Below are 17,685 nucleotides of genomic sequence, written 5' to 3' on the forward strand. Positions count from 1 at the left end.
CATTTAAGCTTCGACAACTGACAAAGCATAATTCCAGCTATGCTTGTCTCCGGGGCTGTGACAGATGTTTTTGGGGTGGGGGCTCGACACCATTCTTCCTGTGGCCCAGTGACCATCCAGAACTTGGTACTGGTCTCAACATGCACAGGGCCATTGACGCTGAGACTCTGCAGGCAGCCCAAGTAAACACAGGCATGCAGGAACTGGCTGTATTGTGGGGGTGTGAGTGCCTGAGACAACTACAACTTGATTGGAGATCCATCCACCAAATACATGCCACATCCCCTACAATAGAGTCAACTGAAAGCAAATTAAGAAAGGTACTAGATTATGCCACAGCAGTCTTCAAGGATCACACTGGAAAACTCAATTGTATCAAGGGTAAAATAATGTTAAATGATAATGCCACACCTAAGTTTTGCAAAGCCATCTGGTGTCTTATACCATCTGTGATAAAGTAGTCTATGAGCTATAATACATGTGTGGATTGGTGATACCATCTCCTCCTCACTGACGATCAACATTGGCACACCTCAGGGGTGTGTCCTTAGTTTACTGCTCTACTCTCTCTATATACCCATGACTGTATGGCTAGGCATAGCTCAAGTACCATCTATGAATTTGCTGATGACGCCACCTTTGTTGGTAGAATCTCAGGTGGTGACGAGAGGGCGTGCAGGAGTGAGATATGCCAACTAGTGGAGTGGTGCTGCAGCAACAACCTGGCACTCAACGTCAGTAAGATGAAAGAGCTGATTGTGGACTTCAGGAAGGGTAAGATGAAGGAACACATACCAATCCTCATAGAGGGAGCAGAAGTGGAGAGAGTGAGCAGTTTCAAGTTCCTGGGTGTCAAGATCTCTGAGAATCTAACATGGTCCCAACATATTGATGCAGTTATAAAGAAGGCAAGACAGCAACTATATTTTATTAGGGGTTTGAAGAGATTTCATATGTCAACAAATGCACTCAAAAGCTTCTATAGTTGTACCATGGAGAGCATTCTGACAGACTGCATCACTGTCTGGTATGGAGGGGCTACTGCACAGGACCAAAAGAAGCTGCAGAGGGATGTAAATTTAGTCAGCTCTATCTTGGGTACTAACCTACAAAGTACCCAGGACATCTTCAAGAAGAGGTGTTTCAGAAAGGCAGTGTCCATTATTAAGGACCTCCAGCACCCAGGGCATGCCCTTTTCTCACTGTTATACTTTTTAAATATATATTATTTCTGTTTTTGCATGATTTTTAATCTATTCAATATACGTATACTGTAATTGATTTATTTATTTTTTCTCTTCTATATTATGTATTGTATTGAACTGCTGCTGCTAAATTAACAAATTTCACGACACATGCTGGTGATAATAAACCTGATTCTGATTCTGGAGGCTGAAGAAATTCTTTCCAAGGTTGAGTGGAGCCAATGAGAAACACCAGTGGTCCCAGTAGCTAAGAAGAATGGGTCTGTCAGCATCTGTGGTGACCCAGTACTGACGGTTGATCAATACTCCAGGACAGAGAATTTCTTTGCAAACCCTTCTGGAGGGAAACACTTCAGTAAAGTGGATTTAGCTAAGGCCTACCTACAGATGGAGATGGAAGAAGAGTCCAAAGTGTCTCTCACCATAAACACCTTCAAAGGGCTTTATCACTTAAAGGGCTTATTTTTGGAGAACCATCTGCACCTGCATGCTGGCAGAAAGCAATGGACCAGGTGCTGTAAAGCTGCCCAGGCACTCAAGGTTACCTGGACAACATCATTATTACCAGTAAGGATGACAAGGAACATCTCCAAAATTTCAAGGCAGTGTTAAGAAGATTAGAAGATTATGGATTCAGAGCACAACATAAGTGTGAATTCTTTACACCAAGCATCACTTACTGTGATCATACCATTGATCCACAACATTTACACAAGTGTGCTTGGAACATTCAAGCAGTGGTGAATGTCCTAAGGCCAAATGACTTGTCGCAGTCATGGTCCTTTTTAGGATTTGTCAATTACTATAACAGGTTCCTGCCAAGCATGGTGACTGTGCTCCACCGTTTGAACTCCTTACTACAGATTGGGAAGAAATGGCAATGGACAAAGCAGTGTGAGGTGTCTTTCCAAAAGGTAAAGGAAATGTGACGTCAGACACTGTACTCACACATTACGATCCACATTGTCCAGTGAAGCTTGTCTGTGACGCCTGGCCTTGTGGTCTAGGTGCAGTCATGTTGCACGTTACGAGTGATGGAAGTGAATGCCCCATAGTCACGTTCCCTTACTGCTGCAGAGAAAAGCTACGCACAAATTGACAGAGAGACCCTGAGTCTGGTTTGGGTGTAAAACATTTCAACAAGTACTTGTATGGGTGAGAATTTACCCTCATTACTGATCATCAACCATGAGTGTCCATTTTCAATCCACAGCAGGGTGTTCCACTAACAGCAGCAGCACGAATACAGAGATGGGCTCTGTTTCTTGGAGGACACAATTACAAGATCAAATCCAAAAGGACAACTAATCATGGATGTTTCTTTTACTCTTGGATTGTTCTTTTACCCTTGGAAAAGGAAATGCCTGAAAAATTTACAAATGAGGACACTCCTTGATGTATTCTCCCTAATACAAATTAAAAATCTTTCTATTACGACAGAGCTGATCCAAAGAGAAACCAGAACAGACCCCCACACTGTCTCAGGTCTACACGGCCCCCGCAAAATGACTGGAATGTGGAGCAGAAATTCCAAAATTCCAGCTTTGTCTGGTGGCCTGGGATAGATCAGAAGACTGAGCAGCTTGCCATGCCAACAGGTCCAAAATAAAGATGCTCAGAGCTGTCATAACCACTTCCTACAGACCCAGAGTCAACTCCCACAGCCACCACAGAGGATGTCCCCAAACGTATATCAAGGCAGTTTCAGAGATGGAGATGGAGTTGGAGTGAGCGATTTGAAGAGGAGTCGAGGCGGAGAAATTTTGGTGCCCATCCATGAGCCGATCTGGAAAGGATAAGAACGGTTTTGGGCTGGTTGGCAAAGTCTAAGCCCTGTGCTGGGGCCCAGCAGGGAAAGACCCAGTGTTTGGACAATTTAAACGCTGCCCCAGATAGACTGGAACGGTAGGGTGCTGGGACCAGAGGCGTGGTTCAGGCCAGTTTTGCTTGCTCTCCTGCAATACTCACTTCTCTCTCCACAGTGCTGAGGCTGTGAGTCTGCTCCTACCGCCACACACTTCGCGTCTCGGAGCTTCACGGTGCCTTTCCCCGCTTTATGATGAACTGTGGCTTGCTTCTATTGTTTGCATGATTTGTGCTTTTTCTCCCTCGTTCCCTCTGTTGGTTGTTGGTCTTTTTTTAAATTGGGTTATCTCGGGTTTCTTGCTTTGTGGCTGCCTGCGAGCAGACAAATCTCAAGTTCGTATAATTTATACATTCTTTGATAATAAATGTACTTGGAATCTTTGAATTTTTGAATGTATATATGTGTAGATGACTAGAGAGCAATACATTACAATTTGAGTTGAGATGCATTCGATATTGAATTGGAGTTTATCGCTAAGCAGGGAGGAATGTTGTGTATTTAATATTTCAGTTATATTTGTGTAACATTGTAAATATATTGTTTAATTGTGCATTCTTTGTTGGTTCTATAATTCATTGCAGGTTATATGTAAAAATATGTGAATGGCATACGTCATCATGCCATCACATCATATATATGTGCCTCACTAAAGTGAAAAAAGAAACTGGACTACACACGTTATCTCCAGCTCCATGTTTTTCTTTCAATTATTTTTATATTTTGAGTTACAAAACATAACAGGAACGAACTGTACAGAAGTAACCTGAGTTCTTGTCTTATTGCAGTTCTCCTTCAGCTCATGACAGTTGTGATGTTACCATATGTTCATGCTCAACAAACGTCTTCATCCAACTCCCAATGGAACGACCTCTTTACCTTCTGTCCCCACCACCTTATCTTGACTCATGTGCATAGTAGAATTCTGAGCACTGGACACTCACAAAAAGCATGTAGTTTTTTTCATGCAGTGCCAAATAATTTCTGCCAAAATTACTTTTTAATTATTTTATTTAGGGATACACAATATTAACAAATGCTTCCCATGGCACCCAAACGCCTGTTATAAATTAATCCAAATAGGAATTTAGCAGGAATGCATTAAACACTTGAGTTACAAGAAACGGGCTTGTGAAAAGAAACTTTTCAGCCAGTCTGTCACTGCACCATTCTGCCCACTGGTAATAGCAATGCTCTTCCAACGACCCTTATTCCAGGTATTAATCACTTTGTATGAAGATGCCCATATCAACACCAGTCTTGCTTTTGATGTGTAATCTTTGTGTAGATGTGGTTTAAATTTCTATTTGCATTTTACTTCTCTATCCAGCACTTTAGCTATTTAAATGTCTGGCCATTCATTTTACTAATATTTGCCGAACCCAGTTTTTATACAAATTTGAAAACTGCACTTCCCTGTAGCAGTTACTGCAATTCAAAATTAATTCATTGCCAGTGAAGCAATTATCTGTGAATACAATTTGTTTCTTTCCTTTCTATGTCTCTATAAGACCTGCTCTATGATCTGAATGATTGAATTCTTGCTCAGAGCTCCATCGTGTTGCATTCTTCCCTGTAGCATTCTCTGCATTATTTAGAAACTCCCCAGATGTCTCATTGAGCAGCAACAGAGTACTCAAGACTCAAAATGCTAACATGACACCACTGGACCTAAGATTTATTTATTTGTCAATATTGCAGGGATGTTACTAAAACCCCAGATGCATTCCTTTTGGATAACTTTGAGTATTTCTCCAAATGGTGAGTGAAACCTTTCCATGCAGAAATGAAGGATGACAGAACCTCCCACAAAACACCAAAATGGTTTGGTACAGTCAAACTATGGTGGCAGTAAAGTTAAAGTACAAAGTTTTGATTTTAAAGTTATATTTTGCATGTGATTTGCAACTGAATAAATTTCTAATAATCTGGAAGGCTTTTGACATGTATTCGTTCATTCGTACACTCAAATTTCATCATAGTTTCACCTTAGCGTAATGAACTCCTAAAATTCAATACAAAAATTAATCTTTTCTCAATTTGTTCCATTCCACTTACAACTCACTCCTTTATTTCCTCCTTTACTACCCTTCATTACTATTTCTTCTCAGTTGGAGATGCTTTAAAGAAGTAGCAGAAATGAACATTTAAATCTACACTGAGGGTAATCATGGCTCTGAAAGCCCCAGATATAGGAGAGAAAAATATTGGACTTGGCATCATCCTCCTGTGCCTCACCTCCAATTAATCATCTTATGAGGGCATTCTCTAGATATGCAAACAAGACAGCCAAGAGTGGATGCATATCAAATTATTTGAATGAGATTTTGAAATTTTGACAGTACTTAATTGAGGGAAGAGAAAGAAATGTATGGGATCACAATCTTAATGCAGAAAATGTTGTTTTAATGTGTAACTCAATTGGTTTTACATATTGAAACAACTTTATATCAATGTTACTATGACAGCAGCACACCTTTCATGTCACTTCTTCCCAACGACAAACGTCAAGAAGACAATTCCCCTTTATAATCTGCTTGCTTTAGCCGGGGAAATGAGGTAGATTTAATTAATTATTTCCAGAAAATCCCAAGCCATTCACTTCAGTGAGCTCCAAATTTATAGTTTATCTCTGTTCAGTGAGTACCAGATATTAGATTTATTTTCACTGCCTATATTGAAATATTTGTCACAGTTTTATTAATGTCCTGGTGGGCTGAGCAAGTGCATTAATTTTACATGGATCTATTGGATTTCATATACAGAAAAATGTAAACTAAGGGAGTGATTGATCATCATGACCATTTATTACTCTGTAGTTTGAGTAATTCCAGACTAAGGTTCAAAAATCTGCCTTCAACACTGTACTATGCACAGTGCATCAATTTAATACCTGGGCTGCTTACTGAGAAGAACTAAGTGAAAGAGAAATGAAAGCTGAGATGGTGGTTCAAGGAAAAGGCTCAGTACAAGGCCCATTGCTCAGTTAAATCTGACAATGCCATCAACTCAAAACCATAATAAATATTAAAACAGAGAAAAAAACACAATTGCATCTGGATTCTGAAAACAATTCAAACACTTCAAACTTGTACTTACTGGGATAAAAGTAAAGCAAATATCAGCAAAGTAGAACGTCTATTTTGGCTACACACACAAAATCCTAAAAGAACTCAGCAGGTCAGGTAGCATCTATGGAGAGGAATAAACCATCGACATTTTGAGCCGAGACCCTTCATCAGGACTGGAAAAGAAGGGGGAAGAAGCCAAAATAAGAAGATAGGGGGAGGAGAATGAGTACAAGCTGGCAGGTGATAGGTGAGACCAGGTGAGGGGTAAAGGGGATGAAATAAGAAGCTGGGAGGTGACAGGTGGAAGAGGTAAAGGGCTGAGAAGAAGGAATCTGACAGGAGATGACAGGGAACCATGGGAGAAAGAGAAGGAGAAGGGGCACCAGAGAGAGGTGATAGGTAGGTGAGGAGAAGGGATAGAAGGGGAAGTAGGAGGGGAGCCAGAATGGGGAATGGAAAAATAAGGGGAGGGGTAAAATTGCCAAAAATTAGAGAAATCCATTTTCATGCCATCAGATTGAAGGCTCCTCAGATGGAATATGAGGTGTTGCTTCTCCGGCCTGAGAGGGCCTTCATTGTTGCAGTAGAGGAGGCCGTGTACCAACAAGCTGGCATGGGATTGGAAAGTCAAATTGAAATGGGTGGCCAGGAAGTCCCACCATATGTGGTGGATGGAACAAAGGTGCTTAATGATGTGGTTCCCCCAATCTATGCCAGGTCTCGCTGAGGTAGCGTCAGATACAGTAGATGACACTGACAGACTCACAAGTGAAGTGTTGCCTCATCTGGAAGGATTATTTGGGTCCATGAACGGTGGTGAGGGGCAGGTGTAGCACTTGTCCCACTTGCAGGGTTAAGTAATAGGAGGAAGATCAGTGGGAAGTGATAAGTGGACAAGGCAGTCACATGGTGAGCGCACCCTGTGGAAAGGGGAGAGTGTGCGGAGGGGAGATGAAAGGTGTGCAGGACACCATTGAAGATGGCAGAAATTACAGGAAATGATGTGCTGGATACAGAGGTTCATGGGCTGGTAGGTAAGGACAAGTGAATCTCTATTCCTGTTATGGAGGAGGGAAGATGGGAGAGGGCGGATGTGCGGGAAATGAAGGAGATATAGATGAGAGCAGGAAGGGAAATCCCGTTCTTAGAAGGAGGAGGACATCTCTGATGTTCTGGAATGAAAAGCCTCATACTGAGAACAGATGCAGAGGAGATGAAGGAAAATAACAGGATGGGAAGAGATATAGTCAAGATAACTGTGAAAGTATAAAAGATATTAGTAGAAAGTCTATTTCCAGAGAAAAAAACAGAGTGATCAAGAAAGGGGAGAGAGATGAAAGGGCGGAAGTTGGAAGAAAAGTTGATTAAACTGACAAGCTCAACATGGGCGCATGAAGCAGCATTAATTCAGTTGTCAGTGTAGCACTGAAAGAATAGGACTTAGACTGCTCTGCATAAGTGACAAAAATTTTGGCTCATTTCTTAATTCATGACCACAGCTTACAACCATTTCATCATAAATTTCCATTCCAAGTAACTCACTGAAATTAATATGAAGGTACAGTGTTCTACCCTTTACTGAAGATAAAACACATTTATGAAGCAGCATTCCAGTAAATCAATACCAGCCCTCCATTTTGTCCACTTACAATTAGCAGAGTCAAATAGCTTTACCTCTGTGTGCAGTATGGCAGCTTAACAGTTGCATTTTGTTTACCTTTAATAAAACATTTTGTAAAGATGGAAAGATCAATTTAGTTTCAACAATGTGCAAACTCTGAACCTTGAAGAAATGTTCTAATAAACACAAGAAATTCTGTAGGTGCTGGAAATCTTGAGCAACACATACAAAATGCCACAGTCCTGAGGAGTCATTGGATTGAATTGACTTTATTTCTTACACCCCTCACATACATGAGGAGCAAAAATCTTTATGTTACGTCTCTGTCTGAATGTGCAATGTGTAAATTATAGTAAGTTGTAATATGTACAGTAAGATGCACATCAGAACAGTCAACATAGCTTAGAAACACAATTGGGTCAGCGTAAGTTAATCAGTCTGACGGCCTGGTGGAAGAAGCTGTCCCAAAGCCTGTTGGTCCTGGCTTTTATGCTGTGGTACCATTTCCCGGATAGTAGCAGCTGCAACAGATTGTGGTTGGGGTGACTCGGGTCCCCAGTGATCCTTCGGGCCCTTTTTACACATCTGACTTTGTAACTATTGTTACGTACCCCGTAACTGGGTCACTTACCAGCAAAGATAGAGAGGTCCGTTGAAGTCTGATGGTACTATTTTTAAAAGTATTTATTGATAAAGGGGCACAAAAATAAGATTAATGCAAACATACAGATAATATACGTCATCAATACTAAATCTAAAAGCGCGGGTATAATAATAATCAATAAGAAATAGCTCTATCGTTGTCTAGGGGATAATGTATTGTCCAATGGAAATATAACAGTCACTGTTAGTTCGTTCAAGCTGCAGCGTTTTGGGTTTAAGAGAGAGGCGGTTTAAACTTGCCCAGGTCTTTTATGACGCCAATCCTTTGAGTCGGGGGAGTTGGTTTCCCCGTTGTTAGCTAAAAGCCGTTTTCCGTGGTACCAGCCACCAGTTCCAGGCAACGGAACTGAACGCACGTGGCCTCCTTCAAATGGCTTCCCACTATTACGGGATCGCTAGCGTTTCTTCTGGTGCATCTGAGGGGCTGTTCCCACAGACCCTCTTTTATCCTGACTCGCAGGGTCGCAGATGTCAATCAGGTTGGGGGTGATGCAATCCCTCCCTCAACCAGCCCACTTTGCCTGAGGGCGTTCACGTAGCATAGTCTTCAATCCACAAATTCGCCTTCCGGAGACAATGGCCATGTCCCGTAGCTTTACCTCGCCGGGGGAACGAGACATTCCGCACGTCTCTCTCTCATTTCCTGGGCCCCCTGACCCAACCCAACAGTGATCTTGTGATTCTTACAAAGGAGGGGGCTGCAGGCATAACACTATCCTGAATAGTGGGAGGTGATGACTTCTCTGTAGGCTGCCTCATTATTATTTGAGACAAGTCCAATCGATGTAGTATCATCTGCAAATTTAATTAGCAGATTGGATCTGTGGGTAGTGAAACAGTCATGGGGGTACAGAGAATAAAGGAGGGAGCTTAGTACACAGCCCTGAGGGGCACCTGTGTTGAGGGTCAGGGGGCAGAGGTGAAGGAGCCCACCCTTACCATCTGCCAGTGATCTGACAGGAAGTCGAGGATCCAGCTGCATATGGCAGGGTGAAGGCCGAGGTCTCTGAGCTTCTTGTCGAGCCTGGATGGAACTATGGTGTTGAATGCTGAACTGTAGTCCAAGAACAGCATTCTCGCATAAACATTCCTCTTCTCTAGGAGTGTAAGGACGGTGTGTAGAGCTGTGGCTATTGCATCATCTGTCAATCAGTTGTGTTGGTAGACAAATTGTAGGGGGTCCGGTTTGGGTGGTAACATGCTGCAGGTATAGTCCTTGACCAGCCTCTCAAAGCATTTGCTTATTATTGAGGAGAGTGTGACAGGACGCCAGTCGTTCAGACGTGTTACCTTGGTCTTTTTAGGTACAGGGACAATGGTGGATGTTTTGAAGCAGGAGGGCACTCTACACTGGGAGAGGAAGAGATTAAAAATGTCTGTAACCACACCTGCCAGTTGTGCTACACACATCCTGAGTACCCGCCCTGGGATGCCGTCCGGTCCCACAGCCTTGCGACTGTCCACCTGTTGGAAACACCTGTGTACCTCAGCCTCAGAGATGACCAAGCTGCAGGTCGCATCAGCGGCTCTCCTCAGGGGCTCAGTGTTGGCGACATTGAATCGAGCGTAAAAAGGATTTAGCTCATCTGGGAGAAAGTTAATGATGTTGGCAGCACCACTGTGTTTAGCTTTGAAGTCTGCGATGGTGTGCAGACCTTGCCATGAGCTACGTGTGTTGTTGGTGGAGAGTTGTGTCTGGATTTTGTCCCAGTATTGTCGTTTTGCTGCCTTGATGACTTTGCGCGGATCGTAGCTGCATTTCTCGAGTTCCTGGTGGTTACCGGCAGCAAAAGCTCTGTCACGCGCGGTGAGTGCAGCATGCGTGGAACTGTTGACCCATGGTTTCTGGTTTGGGTAGACCCTGACTGATTTTTGTGGGACAACATCCTCTGCACTTCCAGATGAAGCTCGTGACTCCATCCGTGAACTCGGAGACATCCTCATCATGAAAGACATTCCAGTTGACGTCATCACAACAGTCCTGTAGCATGGAGACTGATTGGTCGGACCAACAGTGGATGATAGTGTAGTGAAGGAGAGAGTTTAAGAGAAGTGAGTGGTTACAGACGGTACATTTTGCACACCACAGTCCTGAGGAGTCATTGGATTGTATGGAGAGAGAGAGAGAGAGAGAGAGCTTTAAAGAAGCAAGCTGGGGCAATCAGCCCATTTTGCATGCCACAGTTCTGAGAAAACTTTGAATTGTGTAGAGGGAGAGAGCGTTTAAAAGAAGTGAGCAGGTGCAGTTGGCACACTTTGCCGGCCACAGTTAGGCAGCATCTATGGAGGGGAATAAACAGTCGATGTTTCAGGCCAAGACCCTTCATCAGAAATGGAAAGGAAGGGGGTAAAAACCAGAATAAGACCAAAAACCAACAACAAGCCAGCTTCTCTGTGTATAGAACCATGCAGATGCCAGAGCAACAAAAGCACACCAGTGCCTCTACTTCATCAGGAGGCCAAGGAAATTTGACAGATCCCCTTTGATCTTCATCCATCCTGGTATCTCACAACTTGATATAGCAACTGCTCTACCAAGACCATACGAAACTGCAGAGGGTTCAGTACATCACATAAACCAGCCTCCCCTCCATGGACTCTACCTAAGATACTTCTCGCTGTCTTAGTAAAGCAGTCTATATAATCAAATACCCCACCCACCCCAGATAGACTCTCATCTTCCCGCTCCCATCAGGCAGAAGGTATAAAAGCCTGAAAGCATGTACCACCAGGCTGAAGGACAGCTTCATTTTCACTGTTCAAGATGATTGAACTGATGTCTTGTACAATAAGATGGATTCTTGAGCTCAGAATATACCTCATTGTGGCTTTGCACCTTATTGGCTGCCTACACTGCACTTTCTCTGTAACTGTAATACTATGTTCTGCATTCTGTAGTTGTTGTTTTTTTTGTTTATGCTACCTAGTTCAGTTCTGATACCCTAATCATGGTGCTGAGCTGGAGAGACTGTAGCCCCAGTCTATTTCCTGTCTGCTGAAAACAGACCTTCAATAGACCTTTATGCCTTCTGAACATGGGATTTATTCAATAAGTATAGAACTCTGAATTTGATTTCATTACCAATTCATGTAAGTGGAAATGTTGGAAATAGCACTTTTCCCTAAATTGAAAAATGCAGCCAGCATTATGCCAGCTCATAAAGGAAGATATGTGTAATTTCTAGAAAGACCTTGGATAGTCAGTAATTTTCATTTAAACACAATTCTTTAGTCTTAAGTATATTATATGCTTTTGTTTTAAAGTTGCTCCTGCAACTCACAAAATCAGAGAGAAAATCCTAGTACTGTTTGTTGTCCTCTAACCAATGAAGTTTGCTGGGAAGTGCTTGTCCACACATTTGAAGAGAGCAGGAACAAATCAGACCATAAAACCTGCCACCAATGGAGATTCCCATTGACTAGGCACATACATCAAGTGGCCATCCTTAATGAGCCAATGGTGTCAGGAAGCAGATACACAGAAATAAAAAAAACAACCCATTAGTGCAAACAGGTTTCAACTCAGATATACGGGTCTCAAACAATCCATTAGTATGAATGGGTCTCAACTCCCATGGAGACAGCAGCTTCCACCCTTTAAGCAGAAGTGATCCTAGGCACTAAAATTTCAAATGACACATCTTATACTATAAATGTAGTGGATTCCAGTTAGTTGGGACATAATGGGCCCAGTACATTTTGACCCAATTAAGTGGCTGCCCCAATTATCCAAAGTTTTATGGAAATGGTTAAAAAAGGTATAAAAAAAAAGACATAGTACCATTTAACTGAGAAATAAATAATTTATTTAAATGAAATACAAAACAAATTAGAACATTCTCAATATTACTACAGTACTATAAAACTGTGTATTAGTTCCTAATAGTTACCAACAGAGGAATTCAGTGTACACTGCTGCGTCCTTTTGATTGACAGTAAATTAACAAAATCAGCAGACACCTCGTGTAGATGATGGACTGCCTTCATACTATACTATCGACAATTGCATCCACCAAATCTTCATTTTCATTGTAACATTCAAAGTGATTGTTGATATCTTCAAGTCCTTTGTAGTCCCTATCTTGTTGAAGTAGTGACATAGTTTCATTTTCCTGACCACTTCAGGCATCTCCAAGCCTGAGTGCTTGAAATTGCAGTAAGCAAAACAGTTCTGAATTGTCTTACTGCTTATTTCTCAACAACTATCAGTGACAAAAATCACTGCTTTTAAAGTAAACATACTCAATGGATGTTATTTAAAAATGATTTGCTCACAGCATGGTGTAGTGTCTAATGACAATACAAGTGCATGCATCTGACGCAAGTTAGAAACTGTTTGGCAACAGCTTCCTGTCCCAATTAAGAGACATGGTGTCCCAAATAAACAAGGGAATCCCAGCTATTTTCTCAATTAGCTTTTGTTCTTTGAGAGTTGGTCCAAATAACTGGCTGCCCCAATTAATCAATGCCCCAATTAACTAGAATCTGCTCTATTTGACTAAAACACCAGCAAGTATTTGACAAGACATTGTTGGCTTTATCTGCAATTCAGAAGATTGTATTTCACCCATGGTATTCATACATCTAAACTGGATCAGAGTCTATATTACTTTGATATTCCATTTTCTGAAACAAAATTGATGCAATGAAGTTATTCGATAGCCAGCACCACATATTTCTCACGTGATCTTTGAATTTGATCCTCACAACTCAAAGTCAGAACATGGTTCTGCAAAGTTTTGCATTTCCGTGATCAGAACATTTCAGATTTTGAAGAATTATTTCAAAAGCTCCATGACTCCAAAAGCACGAGCTTTCACCTTTTCCTACGAAGCGAACCCTAATTTTATCCTGGGTGTTGCTTTATTACTTTGTGGTTGTTCTGATGCAGAAGGCAACACAAAGGGCCCTGTCTAAATAACACCAAATTACAACAACAATTACCTTTGTAACTGCCAGCTGTAATGATGAAAGTTTAATGAATTTCAAGTCATTAAATGGAAACTATTTGTTCATTTTCAAGCAAGGCAACTATTTAAAAATAACTATCAACAAATTATCAATTAATTAGAAAATGCTGTGATATCTGGCATTCTCATAATTCTAACCATATCCATATTAACACAAAATACTTCAACTACATAAACCTCTAGATAATAGCCAGAGATGCAACTAATCAATAGCCACAGATAAATGCAAACAAAATTTTGACTGTTTTACACTTGAATACAATTATTTGAAACTGGCTCTATATCTCAGATGAACTCTTATCCATTGCATCAACATTAAAGTCTGCAAAATGAAGCAACCTGGCTAATGAAACTAGGATTTAGGGTTGCTGTAATTTAGTGGAACAAGGAGATTAGAAAAATCAACTACCATGGTAACCATGGGGAACAATGGATCAGTGTACAAATGTTCCTTATGAATACTCTGTTAAGCAGACTTAGGCCTGGTCAGTTCTTGGCAAGGAGAGTGACTGCCTGGAATAGCTTGCTGTTTGAGGAAACATATAATGCAACCTGCTGATGAAATCCATAGAACCATAGAACACTACAGCATAGTACAGGCCCTCCAGCCCTCCATGTTGTGCCAACCCATATAATCCTTAAAAAAAATACTAAACCCACACTACCCCATAACCCTCCATTTTTCTTTCATCCATGTGCCTGTCCAAGAGGCTCTTAAATACCCCTAATGTTTTAGCCTCCACCACCATCCCTGGCAAGTCACTCCAGGCACTCACAACCCTCTGTGTAAAAAATCTTACCCCTGATGTCTCCCCTAAACTTCCCTCCCTTAATTTTGTACATATGTCCTCTGGTGTTTGCTATTGGTGCCCTGGGAAACAGGTACTGACTATCCACCCTATCTATGCCTCTCATAATCTTGTAGACCTCTATCAAGTCCCCTCTCACTCTTCTACGCTCCAAAGAGAAAAGTCCCAGCTCTGCTAACCTTGCTTCATATGACTTGTTCTCCAAACCAGGCAACATCCTGGTAAATCTCCTCTGCACCTTCTCCATAGCTTCCACATCCTTCCTATAATGAGGTGACCAGAACTGAACACAATACTCTAAGTGCAGACTCACCAGAGATTTGTAGAGTTGCAACATGACCTCTCTGCTCTTGAACTCAATCCCCCTGTTAATGAAGCCTAGCATCCCATAGGCCTTCTTAACTACCCTATCAACCTGCACAGCAACCTTGAGGGATGTATGGATTTGAACCCCAAGGTCCCTTTGTTCATCCACACTCTTAAGAAACTGACCATTAATCCTGTACTCAGTCTTCTGGCTTGTCCTTCCAAAATGCATCACCTCACACTTGTCCGGATTGAACTCCATCTGCCATTTTTCTGCCCAACTCTGCAGCCTGTCTATATCCTCTTGTAACCTTCGACAACCTACAGCTCCATCCACAATTCCTCCAATCTTCATGTCATCTGCAAATGTACTTACCCATCCTTCCGCCTCTACATCCAGGTCATTTATGAAAATCACAAATAGCAGGAGTCCCAGGACAGATCCCTGCGGCACTCCACTAGACACCGACCTCCAGGCAGAATACTTTCCCTCCACAACTACCCTCTGCTTTCTTCCTTTAAGCCAATTTTTTATCCTAACAGCCAAGGTTCCACTTAGCCCATGCCTCATGACTTTCTGGATGAGTCACTCATGAGGAACCTTGTCAAATGTTTTGCTAAAGTCCACGTAGACCACATCCACTGCCCTACCCAATCCAATAAAGATCCCAATCACATTATGTGCTAAACAAGCAAGAATGAGAATGAAACAGGAATAAAGTTTTAAGTTATAATGATAACTTTTGTTTTCTTAGCCCTCAAAGTTAAAATAAAAGACTACCAAATTAACAGCTCATGGACTTGGTTGTGAGTCATTGCGACAAAAATAGTTTAAATTGGTTTAACGTTCCCCATTCTCCTCTAAGAAGCATGAAACCATTTCAATGTGAAGCAATTAACAAGAATAAACTATAGGTAGTTCTGCAATAACAGGATGGTTACTTTCCTAAGAAACTTCTCATAGAAAAACCACATTATAACAGAACAGGCCATAGATGCCTCTAAATAACAAATATTTAAAAAAAGTTTTCCTGAACGTGATTGTGTTATAACAAATGCAGCCAACATATTGTAAATGACTTTTCCTAATCCATCAATCATGTTATAACTAATACACATTATAGCAGAACTACCTGTATGTGACAATAACAACATACATATCCAATTTTTGAATTATATGCACAGCAACAACATATATTTGTATAGCACCGTTGACAATAACAAAATGCCTCAAGTCACTCCAAAGTAAGAAAATCAGGCAAAGAAACAGCTAGTGAGCAAACTAGCTTGGCACTTAAGCCACTGTGCCTGTGCAAGCCATTAAGTACCTAGCTATATTAATCCTTGCTTTGGAGAACTTATTCTACTGTGCCATAGCATTCAAGTGCTAATCTAAATATTTCTCAAATATTAAGATAATTGATTGCATTTATTTTCCCAAACAAGAGCCAGACCAACGGTTACAGTACCTGTATCCATAAATAAAGCTAATACATCAAAAACTCTGTAAAAGCAGTCAGGTGGCATAGAAGAGCTTGTACAACCCACCTGCATCGTCTGAATGAGCTGAAGCCACAGGCATGTTGGCACCCGTCCACCAGAGAAAAAGGTTTTCTTGTCACCGTTAGAATGATGGCTTATGGCAGGTTATTTATGTTCTCTTTGTGCAATCAAAAGCTGGAAAAGAAAAATGAGTTTAAGTTGGTGAGCTAACATACTGTATATACACTGCAGTGCAAAAGATCCTTGTTAAGTCTTTTGCTGAAATATTGGGCAGGAATGTCAAGCCTTTATTCGACAGTCCAAATTCCATAGCTGCAAAGATCTGAGGTGTCTTCTGCAAGGGAAGTGGAATTTAGGGACAGTCCAGTTTCTTCCAGAACTCAGCCTCGATGAAACTAGTCACATAAGATCCTGAAATGGACCTACCTATTCATGTTCCCGCAATTGGGCACATTTTTCCACTTGACCTATGCCTGTCAGAAGGCTTCCCCAAGGAATTCATACTACCCTAGGAATTCCACCCAGTATGTGCTCTTGCTAATGCCATGAGAAAGTGCTGAGATTGAATCCAGAACTGATTCTGGGCTACAGCCTCAGAATACAAGGGCATCCCTTTAGAACAGAGATGAGGAGGAATTTCTTTAGCCAGAGGGTAACAAATTTGTGGAATTCATTGCCACAGGCGGTTATAGAGGCCAAGTTATTGGGTATATTTAAAGTGGAGATTGATAGCTTCGAGATTAGTGCTGACTCCCTGCTGAGAGGATAATCCATTAAAAATATATAACTCTGATATCATATACCGATTATTAAGCCAAATCTGCTTCCCTGATGTGGAAACAGCAAGTTCCATTATTGTAAAGTACTGTGCAAAAGTCTTAGGCAACCTAGATTTTTTTATATGGTTTCAGATGGTGTGGTCTCCACAGAGCCCTGATCTCAACATCATCGAGGCTGTCTGGGATTACCTGGAGAGACAGAAGCAAGCAAAACAGCCAAACCTGCAGAACTGTATCAAGTTCTCCAAGATGCTTGGAACAACCCTTAGTCAATTTTCTTATAAAACTGCATGACAACGTACTGAAGAAAATTGATGCAGTTTTAAAGGCAAAAGGTAGCTACACCAAATTTGATGATTTAGTTGATAAGTTTAGTTTGTTTTACTGTTTACTGCTCTTTATAGCAATTTTTTGATATTTAGAAACTTTTCATTCCATTATTTTTGAAATCTTCACTTTACAGAAGTTTTTTTATATGTGCCTAAGACTTTTGCACAATACTGCTGATTGCAATGCTCCTTCACCACTCTTTTAGCCAGCACCACTGCCGCCTGTACCATTCATTTCTCTTAGTCTACCCGTGACACAGACAGGTCTGCAGTTCGCTCACCAGTTTTTGCAACATTAAACATATTTAATTTTTAATCTTAACTTCTGTGAAACATCATCAATCTGAAACTTTAGTTTGCTTGGTTTTTTTTCCATAGGTGTTGCCTGATTCTGTTTTCAGTATTTTAATCTTTTGTGTTGGTCACTTTTGGAGGACAATCTGATTTAATCTCTAGTAAAAAGGCAGAATTTTGTCTTATTTTAGGTAGCTTCAATGTTGTTGATTTATTTCAAGTCTCTCATTACAGTAAGTCACAGTAAAGTGAAATAAATCCAGATGGTATA

General features: G+C 41.2%; 1 protein-coding gene across 2 annotated transcripts in view; it reads right to left on the reverse strand.

Annotated features, from left to right (window-relative positions):
- mpp2b (MAGUK p55 scaffold protein 2b) overlaps window positions 1-17,685 on the reverse strand; it is a 553,630-nt gene that overhangs the window by 268,129 nt on the left and 267,816 nt on the right. For both annotated transcript variants that reach the window (XM_073071618.1, XM_073071619.1), the window contains exon 2: window positions 16,058-16,186. In XM_073071618.1, the coding sequence (XP_072927719.1) occupies window positions 16,058-16,091 (34 nt within the window). In that variant the 5' untranslated portion in view covers window positions 16,092-16,186. The remainder of the gene's footprint in view (window positions 1-16,057; window positions 16,187-17,685) is intronic.

This window comes from Hemitrygon akajei, chromosome 18 (genome assembly GCF_048418815.1).
Source record: "Hemitrygon akajei chromosome 18, sHemAka1.3, whole genome shotgun sequence".
NCBI lineage: Eukaryota > Metazoa > Chordata > Chondrichthyes > Myliobatiformes > Dasyatidae > Hemitrygon > Hemitrygon akajei.